This window comes from Arachis ipaensis, chromosome B06, assembly GCF_000816755.2.
Source record: "Arachis ipaensis cultivar K30076 chromosome B06, Araip1.1, whole genome shotgun sequence".
Lineage (NCBI taxonomy): Eukaryota > Viridiplantae > Streptophyta > Magnoliopsida > Fabales > Fabaceae > Arachis > Arachis ipaensis.
The window spans coordinates 136,219,227-136,232,676 of record NC_029790.2 but is presented as its reverse complement, the minus strand read 5'-3'; the positions used below and the strand labels follow the sequence as shown (position 1 = coordinate 136,232,676).

Sequence of the window (13,450 nt, the reverse complement as noted above, 5' to 3'; positions counted from 1 at the left end):
AATATGGTATGTTATTCTTTAGTTTATTTAGTGACTTACTTTTAGTGTATATGTATTATAGTTATAAATACATACAATCAAATAAAGATTAACTTATATTTAACCAATATAAAGCCAATTTTTTGTAGTCACAAAAAAAAAAAAAGCCAATTTTTTGTCTTATGCCACTAACTGACAATTACCGTCTAGATATAAGAATATTAATGTGAACTATCTTAAATTCAAACATCCAAATTTTGCAAACATCTACTGCTGTAAGAGCTGGTTGAATTATCACGAAACATGAGCTTTTAATTACTAGTTAGATATCTTAAATTCAAGTTTTAAAATAATAATAAAAATTATGGCTCAAATAGTTCTATTTCTCAAGAGCCTCTCCGACAATCAAACTGAACTAATTAAACCGAGTGGTTTCATTATTCGCAACACGCTGTATACACTTTACAATCACATATAGTTTGGTGATGATCAAATTAAGTTGACTAGGGTAGGCTTGACTTGCTTGCAAGATTTATACATCATCAATAAACAAAGGATAATAATAATAAAAGAAAGAGATATTGACTAAGGTGGCGGATATCATTATAAACCATACAAGATAAAAAGAAAAATAGACCAAGGAAGGTTCTCAGCAAGTAACACATTACACAAGTGACAGTGACCTTTGGAGTTTGGAGAGAATCTTGTCAGCTGAAACCTATATGTGATGCATATTATCAGCTTCTCACGCGTTTTCATTTTATTAAGAAACAAAAAAGTAATATTATATTTTTTAATAATATAAAAGAAAATAAAATTGAGAGAAAATAGTAAAATACCCACATGCCCTTTAGTGGAAGCAGGCTATTGGAAGTTGGAACTAGTCTTTTTGACATGCGTACATTGTATATGTCCATGGTGGTCACAAGATCCCAAATTTTATAGAAGAAAAAGAAGCATTTCATTTTGGAAATCTATCTATCTATGAATTAATATGATTCTTTCATTCTAGCCGCCTTACTCTCTACAATTTTTCCATCATTGCTTGTGCTGCTTTTCTTGACATATCATTAAAACTAAACAGAAAATCAACATTGGGAAACAGATGAAGCCTAATATGATTACATCTGCTTAAAGAAATTGACATAACAATACAAATCATAGAATTGGACATATTTTGAAAAAAAAATCTTATTAAATTGACAATTAAAAATTACAGATTAAGCTAACTCAGAAGACTAGCTAACAGATTATGTCATAACCTGCACTAAGGTTGAATAAAGGTATGATAGAAACTTTCTTGAATGAGTTTGATGTATTTTGGTCTAGCCATGCTGAGCCCCCTTAGATCCTTCCTTGTGGTCTTGAGTTCGATTTCCGGCGAAGGTAATAACCGTTTTGGGAGGACGGCCATGACCCTCGCACGGCCGCACCAGCTTATAACACGGTTCAGACACCAGTAGGAAATCACACCAAACAGAATTTACCCATCAAGCATACCCTAACAAAATTTGCTTCTAGGCAAAAGAAATTTTCTATTTTAAACTAGTTATGAACAGCTACTTACAAGGAGTCAAGGATTAGGAATGTGAACATCAAAACAATCAAAGATTGAGGGTCAATCTTTTAGCCAATCCAGATCATATTGCTGTTCAGATACTTGAATATGAAATTCTTTTGGTTTGGCCTTTTGAACATCTATCCACATATCTTGTACCTCCTCATCACAAATCACAAGCCTTAGATTCTTCAATGACAATGCAGACTTTGGTATGCTCCTAATCATGGAGCATTCCCTCATGTCAATCTTCTCCAAATTGACCAACTTACCAATCTCATTAGGGAAGCATGCCAGGTTAACACATTGAGAAATGTCTATGTACTTCAACCTAATCATATTACATATGCTCAGAGGAAGGGACTTCAAATCCGGACATGCGTATAGCCGGAGGATCTCAAGCGATCGCAGTTGCCCCAATTCGGCAGGTAGTTTTGTCAGATTGTGACAATTTGTTAGACTCAAGTTCTGCAGGGAATGTATTTCACAGATGCTTGAGGGAAGATCAGTTACATCATCACAGTGATCAAGAGTGAGTTCGGTGAGGTTTGGGAAGATTCTAGATAGGTCTGCTTCTTTGAGTTCTTTCCCCTCCAAACTGTTATTGATCTTGCAAAGGACTAGACATAATTTGCTTAGGTTTTTCATCACAATGCCTGATAACTCTGGAGTGGAAACCTTTTCAAGCCAGAGACTCTTCAAGTTTGTCAAATTCTCAAAAACTGACATATTGTGAAGGCATGCATAAGAAGCACTGTAGTTTATTATAATCAATGTCTTCAGATTTGGCATTGATTGAATGAAGGGAGGTAGGAAGTATTCACTGGATGAAAAATTAATAATCAGAACTTCAGCCTTGGGAAACTCAAGGTTGCACCAATCCTTTTCTTTCATTTCACCTGAAACATGAATAAATTCATCAAATTATACAAAGATGAAGCAAAGTTAATAAAAAGAAAAATAAATTTTGGGAGAGATTGGCTACATACCCGTGTGAATTGAGACAATCTGAGCCTCAAATGGTTTATCCTTGTATCTCAACCACTCTTTAGGGAGACCACTTGCTTCTCGCTTTGGCATAACCAATCGCCGGCGTTCACAAATGCTGTCGCAGTTGCTCATATTGAGCGCAAGGTCTCTGAGTATATCATGTTGAGTAACAGATATCTCAAAGCAACTGCTATACATGTCCCCAGCACTGATATTAAAACATCAAAAGGGGTTTTAGAATGGTGCCATTACTATAAAAAACAATCAAATCTGAGTTAAAATGCAATTTTTAAAAGGTGCATACCGCGCCTCTTTCACCAAGGTGAGAAGATTCTTGTTTGAAAGCTCAACGACTATGGTAAAGGCTTCGGTTTGGCAGATATCATGCATTTCGGCCCACATATTGATGAGGATGTCCAGAGGGATTTTCTTGTCCTCAGGAAATGAACAAAGGTCCAAGAAGCATTTCTTGATCTTCTCTGGCAGGAAGTTTACACTGATTGCCATTCTCTCAATCAGATTGTTTTGGTAAGATTCCCCAATGCTTTGGCCTTGAGATAGCCTTGTTTTGACGCCTTCCCAAAACATTTCATTCTGATCTCTCAAAGAAGCTCCAATCACTTTAAGAGCCAGTGGAAGCCTTCCACACTCTGTCACAACCTGTTTGCATTTGGATTCAAGAAACCACCAAAAACAAAGTTAAGTAAACTCCACAAAGTAAAATTATTAGGTGCTTAGTAAGGACTATGCTCCATACACTAGTATGATAGTACTCTCTCTATTTTCTTGTATAACATTTTACTTGAGCAAATTCTCATTACCTGCATTACTAGATTCTCATTAGCAGCTACAGGGATTGATTTCTGTCCAAAAGCATGATGACAGAACAAAGATAGTGCATCCTCTTCACTCAACAGTTCCACCTCATAAGTGGCATTACAAATTTGGAATTTCTCTCTGGAAACAACAAGGAATTTGCAGCCAGGTATTCTGCACACAAGCTGTTGCAGCACAGAGAGTGACCAGACATCATCAAGAACAATAAGGTTTCGAGTTTCGGTTTTGCAATCGAATTGCGGCATCCATTGGGGAATCACATAATTTGGATTCAAGTTTTGATTCCCCATAATGAACCCCCAGATCCTTGCTCTTAGCTGCTCCACATTTGGGGACTGTGACACAGTCAAAAACAAGATTCTCTCCTTGAAAGAAACTGCCAAAAAAAAGTAACCATTAAAACCTTTTGAAATTGAACCCAAACGATGATAACTGTTTCTTCCAAATGCTTAAGTAATTCAATTAGAAACATATGAATGGTTTTACATCTAATACTTACATTGAACTTGTTCATCTCTGCAAACATCTCTAGCAAGAGTGGTCTTCCCTGAGCCACCAATACCAGAAATCCCAACCACCCAAAGATCATTCCTCCCAACAAGCATCTCCTTGACTTTCTTCTTCCCAAGCTCCAAACCCACACGTGAATTCCCTAAACTACCCTCAGCAATCTCCATGCTCCTCACAGCCTCCTCGACCCACCCTCCACCTCCCATCCCCCCCATCTTCATGGTCACAAAGTACTGCTCCAGCCTCCGGTTCGATGCCTCGATCCGGTCGAACCGCTCCGCCATCTCGAACCGCGTGTGGTGCACATCAGCAAGTATGTGAGTCTGCATCGGACCCTCTATGAACTTTGATACCGTGTTCTCAAGCTTCTCCATCTTTTTAGCTAGCTGAAAGTTCTTGTACACATTCCAACGGCTCGAATTCAGAACCTTCAACAAAATTAAAAAACAGAATCAATACATAGATCATACAAACAAACTCTTCAATATTTTAGTAGCACATATTTTGAGTTAACATAAAATTTAATTACATAATAAGAACAAGAACCATAGATGAAATAAAATTGCAGCATAAACATGATTTAGCCACCGTTGGTGGAGTTAGTTATGGAATTAGTTAGTTAGTTACTTAGAGATGAATTACCTTGTGAGCGAGTTCGACACCGGAGTGGAGGATCTCGGAGAGGCGGTGAAGCTGTTGCTGACGTGGCTGAGGGAGTTCAACGCCGGAGTATTTGATCTCTTGTATGGTTGGAAGGAGTTCAGTTATGTAAGTTATGAGCTGATCTGCACTTCCACGGCAGAGAATGGATTTGCGAGAGATGGTTACGAGATTCCGGAGGAGCTCGCCGGTGAGCTCGTTGCTAATTAACTCCGTCAGGGCCATTACTTTCTCAAGCCACTTTTGCTCTTCTCCGGCGAACACTGGTGGTGGTGGTGGTGGTGGTTGGTTTTTCTTTGCCTCTTGTTTGGTTGGTTGGTTGGTTGCGTCACTTTGTTTTTTGTTATGTATCTATGATTGTTAGTCTTATAGTTTGGTCAGCACTCTAACTCTAATGGTGGGTTGTTGAATTCACTGTTTTGCCCCTCAAGTGTCACCTTTTCCCCCCTTTTAGTTACTATTATAGATTATAGATAGATATAGGTAGTTTTTTCTTTTCCCTTTTTTTTAGTAATATCACTGGCTCTTTTGCTTAAAATTATTTTCTTATTTTTAGATATTAATATAATTTATTACAAATTATCTAATCTAATACTAAACTATTAAGAGAGGGTTGTCAGATAATAGAAATCTAACATGTCTTAAAGGAGAGAGCTTAAGAGTGGGTTGACTGTGGTACTTTCTATAAGAGTTGTATCATCTGTGGTCTCTCTTCCTTCATTTCTTCTGCATCATTATTAAGTAATATAAAAGGTAAGGGTAAATACCCTTTTCGGCCCCTGACTTTTTACCCGTGGGACATAGCGCACCTGATCATCCTTAAACCTCATCCAGGCCATCATCCACTAACAAAAATAGATGAGACGACCCTGCAACCGGATGACAATCGGTTGCCAGTCTAACGTGTCAGATTGAGGCTAAGGTGTCAAAATATCAGTGCCAGCCTGCCAGGTGTCAGTTCCTTTGGTTGAAGAGACTAAAAACCCCTTCTTTAACATCTTCCTCTTCTTCTTCATCCTCCTTTTCTTCCTCTTTTTTCGCTTCTTCAAAACCATTATCAATGGCTTTTTTCTCTTCAGAGCCATCATCAATGGCTACCCACAAACCAGAAAAGAACCCCCTGAAACCCACACAAAACCACAAAACCGAAGTTCGTGCCTGCATCGAAAACGAATTCAAATTCATGACTTTTCTTTCCCCACATCCTAACATTGTTTAGATTTTAGAGCCTATGAGGATTCTTATTCTCTCTCCATCGTCGTTGAACTTTGCGAACAAAAAACCCTATTCGACCGAATTCCTGATCGACCTTTGTTGGAGATAGAAGCTGCTACAAGCTTTGCGAACAAGAAACCTAGCACACAAGGATGATTTGCAAGGATCCTTGAAGGAGAATTTCAGCAGAGCAATCTTTGAGTAAGTTTTTAACTTCTCTTTTTTTTTTATTCATGATTAGTAAGTTTTTGTAAACTTATATTTTTGTTCCTGGAGATTTACCTAATGGCGGTATTGAGTCTGGTGGTGTCCATGGCGGAGGAGAGATTTGGATGGGAGGCGACTCGGATTGGGCACGACATCATGGCAGGGAGGAGGATGTGCATGTGGTTGCTGTCGGGGATGTTCGTGGCAGTTTCGTCGCTGATCCGATGGAAGGTGGTTTAGGGGGGTGGTGGTTTAGGGCGAGAAGGAGAAGAGGAGGAGGAAGAGAGAACTACAATATTAGTGGTGAAGGTGAAGCACGACGATGATGGTGATGGTGATGGTAATGGAGATGTGAAGAGAATGGAGAAGAAGAAGAAGAAGAAGAAGATGATGATGTTAAAGATGAAGTTTTTAGTCCCTTTAGCATTGATATTTTGATATTAAGTACATTATTGACATATTAAGTAATTATTAACACGAGTATTGATGGTTTATTTTGAATTTAATTACTAATAAAATGTAATACAATGCCTTTGTGTTTATTTTTAGTATGATCAGTGACATTTTGCAGTTTTTCTTGTGAGATTGAAATAAATGGAATAAGTTGAATACATATTTTAATACTTATGGTTGCAATCTTTAACAAATTATCTAAAACTATTATAAGTAATCTTTAAAATTTTTACAGCACCCTTAATAATTTTTAAGTCATTTTTTAAATTTCACTTAAATTTCACAGACGCTTGCTATGATCTTATTTTTTAAGCGTGTGTGAAATTGTCTAATTATGATATGATTTTTAATATTTTATAATTTATCTTTTTAGTATATAAAAAAATAATACATGTTTAACATTTAATTCTTTTAACTATTATAAAGATAATTAAATTTATAATTCAATATGCATTATGTTGTATTGTCTATCCATATTATCAATAGAAGTAAGAAGTAATATTTTTTTTAGTAGAGGCTAATATTAGAGTATAATTAATAAATTATGGTTTTAATAAAATCCTAAATATTTTTATATAATTATTAGAGTACTAACGTTCTTCTATGTTTTTTTTATTATGTACTTCTAAATAAAATAACCCTTCATTCATTTCATGTTTAATTTCATTTGTTTTCTTATCAACTTTTGTTTATCTTTTTTTTATATGCTTTTTAGATTCTTTTATTCCCTAATACATTTATGACTTTTGTGTATTTATTATTTACCATATATTTTGTAATCATTTCTACCTGTATCTTTAATATGTACCCTTTTAGTTTTCTTTGATAATCGTAATTGAATCATGTCGCGTGCCTCCAGAATATCGGCTTATTGGGTGGAATGTTGCTTTAATATAATAGCTCTTCAGTTTTCAATTTAATGAAAAGAGATGAACATGATTTGATTATCCTTACTTTTAAATAAATATTCAATGCTCTCCCTAAAGTTATTACTTTCTCTTCCCATCCGTCCATTTCCTTTTTTCCATAGCTAGCAAGGATGTATGACAACTATTTTTAAACTCCTTCTTTCTTATAATTTAAGTGATTGTGCTTTAGTTTAGTGTTGAATTTTTTTTAAATAAAACATTATTTTTTTATTTGGATAATAGAAAAGGTTGTAATATAAAAATATGAAAGCCACTCAGATAAAGACGTCTAAAACGTCTTTTTTTAAAGATATTTTTTAATAATTAAAATTTAACATATATAATTGATTGAATCATGTTATTTTTTTTAAAATTAGACTAAACAAATTGATTTAATAATATTATGGATCCCGCTAGAGAGACAATGAATTATTTGTACATACTATCTAGAATAACCATCTGAGTACTAAGGATAAACCAAGGATCGAACTCTTGACCTTTTGGATCTAATGCTCTAATACCATGTCATGATACCACTCATCCCAAAAGTTTCAGCTGATGAAAAAAAATAACACTAATGATTATATCTCTAATACTCTATAAACATTCATTTTTTATTGGCTCCTCTAGTACAAATATTATATTGGCTCCTCATATTTTTTCTAATATTATTTTTTTTATAAAAAATGATTAATAATTAAAATATGAAGCAGAGCGAAGATGAGCTTGGCATATCACAACAAGCAGCAGAGGGAAGATGAGCTTCGGATATATCTATGACTGAACAATGGCAACAAGAACAGGAACGAGGAGCTAAAAGCTACTGCGGAAGAAATATAGAGGCGCCAACGCCGCATCGGCCAACGAAGGCGCTGCCGCCAAGAGAAAGGAGCGAATGGAGGAAGGTGAATATTGCTAATCTGAAATCGTGTTAGGCATTGGAGATAAAAATATTGAAGATTTCGTAAATTGAATACTAGATTTTGATGGTCGCAAATTGGGGAGAATCTTGTGTTGGATTAAGTGTAGTTATACTTTGGAATTTTAATCACTAATTCCAATGATATACACAGTATTTTTAGTCAGTATATAAACATAATTTCTTACATAAAATATGTAGAGAGAGAAAACTAAAAATACATAGTTGATAGTTACACAAAATTAGGGACAAGAAAATTGACACCAAGGTCAATGAATCACTCTTTAAGCCAATCCAAATCATAGTATTGCTCTGAGACTTTAATGTGGAGATTTGGTTTTGCCTTCTCAACCTCATTCCAAACCTCTTGTACCTCCTCATCACATATCACAAGCCTCAGATTCTTCAATGACACTGTTGACTTTGGTAAACTCTTAATCATAGGGCATTCCCTCATGTCAATCTTCTCTAAATTCACCAATTTTCCAATCTCATTAGGGAACATTGCAAGGTTAACACATTGAGATATGTCTATATACTTCAACTTAATCATGTCACATATGCTACTAGGAAGTGATTTCAGTTCTGGACAAGCATATAGTCTTAGTATCCCAAGTGATCTTAGCTTGCCTAGTTCTGAGGGCAATTTGGTCAAATTGTGACAGTTTGTGAGACTCAAGTTTTGAAGTGAATGTATCTCACAAATGCTTGAGGGTAATTCAGTAACATCATCACAATGATCAAGAGTGAGTTCACTTAGGTTGGGAAATGCTTGTGCTAGGTTTGCTTCTTTACCCTCTAAACTATTATTTAATTTGCATAGGACTATGAATAATTTCCCTAAGCTTTTCATTATAGTGCCTGATAATTGAGGGGTTGAAACTTTTTCAAGCCAAAGGCTTCTAAGATTGGTCAAATTCTGAAAAACTGATACATTGTGAAGGGAAGCATATGATGCACTATAGTTTATGATAATTAATGACCTCAAATTTGGCATTTTTGCAATGAAGGGAGGTAAGTAGTATTCATTGGATGTGAAATTGATGATCAAAACTTCGGCATTAGGAAACTCAAGGTGACACCAATCTTCTTCTTTCATTTCACCTGCAATGTTTAACATTCCTACTAATATGAATGGCAGAACAAAGAAAAAGAACAAATTGTCACAAAGATAAATTTCAAAGACTTGTTTAGATTTCAAAAGATTAAATTAGTAACAATCTCATCTTTGGAAAAACTAAACAAGTCTATAGTACCTAAAAAATGTATTTTAGGTGTTGAATTATCATTGTTCCAATATTTCTGACTAATTTACCATTGAAATCGAAATATAATATACCTGTGTGAACTGAAACGATCTGAGCCTCAAATGGCCTGTCCTTATATCTCAACCATTGTTTAGGCAGTCGGCCGTCATCTTCCCGTTTAGGCATAACTAATCGGCGGCGTTCACGGATGCTGCTGCGATTGCTCAAATTAAGAGCAAGGTCTCTCAGTATATCATGCTGGGTAATGGAGATCTCAAAGCAGCTGCTATACATGCCACCAGCACTGACATTGAAATATCATATCAATATGGTTTAGAAATTATACTATCATTGTGAAGTAATCAAACAAAACAAAACAAATATAAATATCACATTTTAGCTTGCATACCGAGCCTCTTTCACTAATGTGAGAAGATTCTTGTTTGAGAGCTCCACAACAATTGCAAAAGCTTCTTTCTGATCAATATCATGGATTTCAACCCACATATTAGTGAGAACATCTAGTGGAATCTTCTTATCCTCAGGGAATGAACAAAGATCTAAGAAGCATTCTTTGATCATTTCTGGTAAGTGATTTGTGCTGATTGCCATTCTATCAATGAGGTTGATTTCATAGGATTCACCAATGCTTTGTCCTTGAGATAGCCTGTTCTTGACACTAGCCCAGAACATCTCGGTCTGATCGCGCAACGAAGCTCCGATCACTTTAAGAGCTAACGGAAGCCTTCCACATTCAGTCACAACCTGTTTTTTTACATTGGATTCAAGAATCAGCAAAGAAATTATCTTTGGTATCATATATATATTCACTCACGTGCTTCAAACTAATCAGCTTAAACTTTTTGAATAAGTAATTTCATAACGGTACATATAATATTGAAAATAATCCAAAAACATGGTATTATTGAGCATTACATGCTTGATCAAAGTTAAGAACTAAAATTTTACCTGGTTGACCAAATTCCTATCAGCATCTAAAGGAATTGATTTTTGACCAAAAGCATGGTGACAGAACAAAGCTAATGCTTCCTCTTTACTCAGCAATTCCACTTCATAAGTAGCATTGAAAATTGTTGGAAATCTCTCTCTCGAAACCACAATGAACTTGCAACCATGTACTCTGCACACAAGATGTTCTAACACAGAGAGGGACCAAACATCATCAAGAACAATCAATCTTTGAACTTCACTCCTGCATTCAGTTTGTGGCATTCTTTGAGGAACAACATAATTTGAACTTATGAAGCCTTGATTTCCCATAATGAAACCCCATATCTTTGCTCTTAGTTGCTCCACATTTGGAGATTGTGACACTGTTAGGAACAAGATTCTTTCCTTGAAATGACCTGCAAAACTTAATCATCAAAAACCAGTACTAGAAAATTAAGAATTTCTCTTTATCCCAACATCTCTATCGTAGTCATATGCATTGGATTCAAAATGGTTCTAAAAGGTTACACAAGTCAATCTGGTCTCTTAAGGATTCAATAACTCAATTTAGTCCCTAAAAAAGACCAATGTGAGTTTAGTTGATCATTTCATTAACATTTCACACTCATAACTCTAATGTGTGAGGTAAATTGTGTCATTTTCATGTTTTTAATGTGTCATATAATACTTAATGGTGACACGTCAATTGAAAATTATCAGAAGAACAGATTTGATTTATATTGGTATTTCTTAGATAACTAAATTGAAGTATCAAATCTTTCAGGAACTAAATTGAATCATATATGATTTTCTAGGAATCAATCTCATCAATAACCCTATTCTTTTATAAAAGGAAAAGGCAATTGAAGTTGAAGATCTTCAAAAAAGAATTGAAGGCTTACTTCTGACTTGTTCATCTTTGCATACTTCTCTAGCAAGTGTAGTCTTCCCTGAGCCACCAATCCCACAAATCCCAACAACCCAAATATCATTCCTTCCAATTACCATTTCCTTAACCTTCTTCTTTCCAAGTTCCAAACCTACACCTAAATTCCCCAAATTACCCTCCACCCCACTCTCATCCACCTCCATGCTGCTCACAGCCTCCTCTATCCACCCTCCTCCTCCCACTCCTATCTTCATGGCACTAAAGTACTGCTCTAGCCTCTGGTGTGACGCATCGACCCGGTCGAGCCTCTCGGCCATCTCAACACGGGAGTGGTGCACATCAGCCAATATGTGAGCCTGCATTGGACCTTGCACAAACCGTGACACGGTCTTCTCAAGCTTCTCCATCTTCTTCGCTAGCTGCAAGTTCTTGTACACGTTCCACCGGTTCGAATTAAGAACCTTCAACACATTTTGCACAGATCAATTTTAATACACTACCAATGTAAATTACATGTATATGAAATCACAAGAATTATTGTAATGACAACTTAATTTATTTCTTTTCCATGCTGATACTAAATTAAACATCTATATAGAAAAAGCTTTTACACTAAATCACTACAATCAAGTTTACTCTATTCACAATAATTGAAACCGCTTTAATAATAAACAATATCCAAAACTATATCAGCAACTCTGTAGAATTTACTTCCATTCCAGCTTCACTGAAATTCAACTAGCCTAGTATAACTCATCTTAGAATATTGGAACCTTCCATTCAAATAAACTCAAAAATCTTGTTATACTAAACGGCTTAAATCAACTAAGTGTTTTTTCCATCAAATTTTCAGTTACGAACAGTTTTGTTTTGTTTTTCTGCACATCTTTCGAGACACTTTCTGTTAGAAGTAACTGTTTGTGCGTCTCGATCTGCGTGCAAACTAGAAATAACCGTTACAGCACCGAATAACATTTGGCAAAATATCATTGCATATATAAAAATAAGTTAATCGAAATTAAACCTTATGTGAGAGCTCGACGCCGGAGCGAAGAATCTCGGAAAAGCGGTCGAGCTGACGCTGCCTATCGGCGGGAAGCTCGACGCCGGAGTACTTGATCTCTTGAATGGTAGGGAGTAATTCGTTGATGTAAGTTCTGAGCTGATCAGCGCTTGTTCTGCAGAGGAGTGACTTGCGTGATATGCTTATCAGCATCTTCATGAGCTCCGTCGCGATCTCGCCGGCGAAGAAGTCGTTCAGAGCCATCTATCTATGTTTCTTGTTCTTCTCCGGCCTCTCTTTTGCTGCTACCATTCAGTGGTGGTAGCTGGTGGATGGTTTTTCTTTCTTGGTTGGTTTATTTATTTTGGAATATTAGAATCTCCACTGGGATACTTGAATTCACTATAATGCCCTTCATGCAATTATATGTTTTCTATTTTTGCATTTTATTACTGTGTAATTGTGCATAAATTTGAGCAATAAATACTCTTAACTTCGTTATTGTTCCGGCCCGGCCCGGCCAGCGCATTGTCCGACCCGATCCGAACGGCCGATCCAGCGAGTCTCGTATGTCTGGATTGCGATCTGGACACCTATTTTTTGGCAGCGAGCTACGCGATAGCTAGGAGAGGAAGCTTTTAGGAAAGAAACCTTTTTTGTGGGACTCACCTTACTGATAGAGTATATATGGGAAGGGTCTTATCCTTCTCCCACGGTACATCACTATTCCATACTCTCACTGTCATCTGTAACTCTAACTTGGGCGTTGAGGTGTCATTGCAGGTGGCTCCCTCCTCACATCACGACAGTTCGGGAGGTCGTCTACCCTCAGGTCTCGCTCACCAGACCCAGATCAAGGCCGATTCCCACCATTACATCCTGAAAACATCTCCGACCCGTCCAACACACGAAGTACTGAACAGTTATACCATTTTGTTATTAATTAATTATAATATATTGCTTAGTATTTATATGTTTTATTATATTATATGATGTATCGGCATATTCGTGTCTTACTTGTCTTATTGTGTATTAGTGTATATGGATGTTAATTCATCCCTAGACATTGCAACAGAACAATCTGTTGTGTTAAAAGTTAAAACCTAGCATGGATAATATTTTGA

General features: G+C 36.1%; 2 protein-coding genes across 2 annotated transcripts; both read right to left on the bottom strand.

Annotated features, from left to right (window-relative positions):
* LOC107605701 (probable disease resistance protein At4g33300) lies at positions 1,074-4,975 on the bottom strand. The gene is made up of 6 exons (XM_016307664.2): positions 4,517-4,975; positions 3,864-4,302; positions 3,349-3,740; positions 2,832-3,187; positions 2,527-2,735; positions 1,074-2,436 (listed from the first exon to the last, which is right to left on the bottom strand). The coding sequence occupies exons 1-6, from the start codon at positions 4,757-4,759 to the stop codon at positions 1,598-1,600; spliced, it is 2,478 nt and encodes an 825-aa protein (XP_016163150.1). The 5' UTR covers positions 4,760-4,975; the 3' UTR covers positions 1,074-1,597.
* Positions 8,367-12,689, bottom strand: LOC107605700 (probable disease resistance protein At4g33300). The gene is made up of 6 exons (XM_016307663.2): positions 12,348-12,689; positions 11,337-11,784; positions 10,453-10,850; positions 9,893-10,248; positions 9,576-9,787; positions 8,367-9,340 (listed from the first exon to the last, which is right to left on the bottom strand). Exons 1-6 carry the CDS (start codon positions 12,588-12,590, stop codon positions 8,514-8,516), a joined length of 2,484 nt encoding a protein of 827 aa, XP_016163149.1. The 5' UTR covers positions 12,591-12,689; the 3' UTR covers positions 8,367-8,513.

Coding starts and splice junctions, on each gene's coding strand:
- LOC107605701 (XM_016307664.2), bottom strand. CDS start 4,759: ATGGCCCTGACGGAGTTAATTAGCAACGAGCTCACCGGCGAGCTCCTC. Junction 2,736..2,831: donor ACCTTGGTGAAAGAGGCGCG/GTATGCACCTTT, acceptor TTTTAATATCAG/TGCTGGGGACATGTATAGCA. Junction 2,437..2,526: donor GATTGTCTCAATTCACACGG/GTATGTAGCCAA, acceptor TTCATGTTTCAG/GTGAAATGAAAGAAAAGGAT.
- LOC107605700 (XM_016307663.2), bottom strand. CDS start 12,590: ATGGCTCTGAACGACTTCTTCGCCGGCGAGATCGCGACGGAGCTCATG. Junction 9,788..9,892: donor ACATTAGTGAAAGAGGCTCG/GTATGCAAGCTA, acceptor TTTCAATGTCAG/TGCTGGTGGCATGTATAGCA. Junction 9,341..9,575: donor GATCGTTTCAGTTCACACAG/GTATATTATATT, acceptor TAAACATTGCAG/GTGAAATGAAAGAAGAAGAT.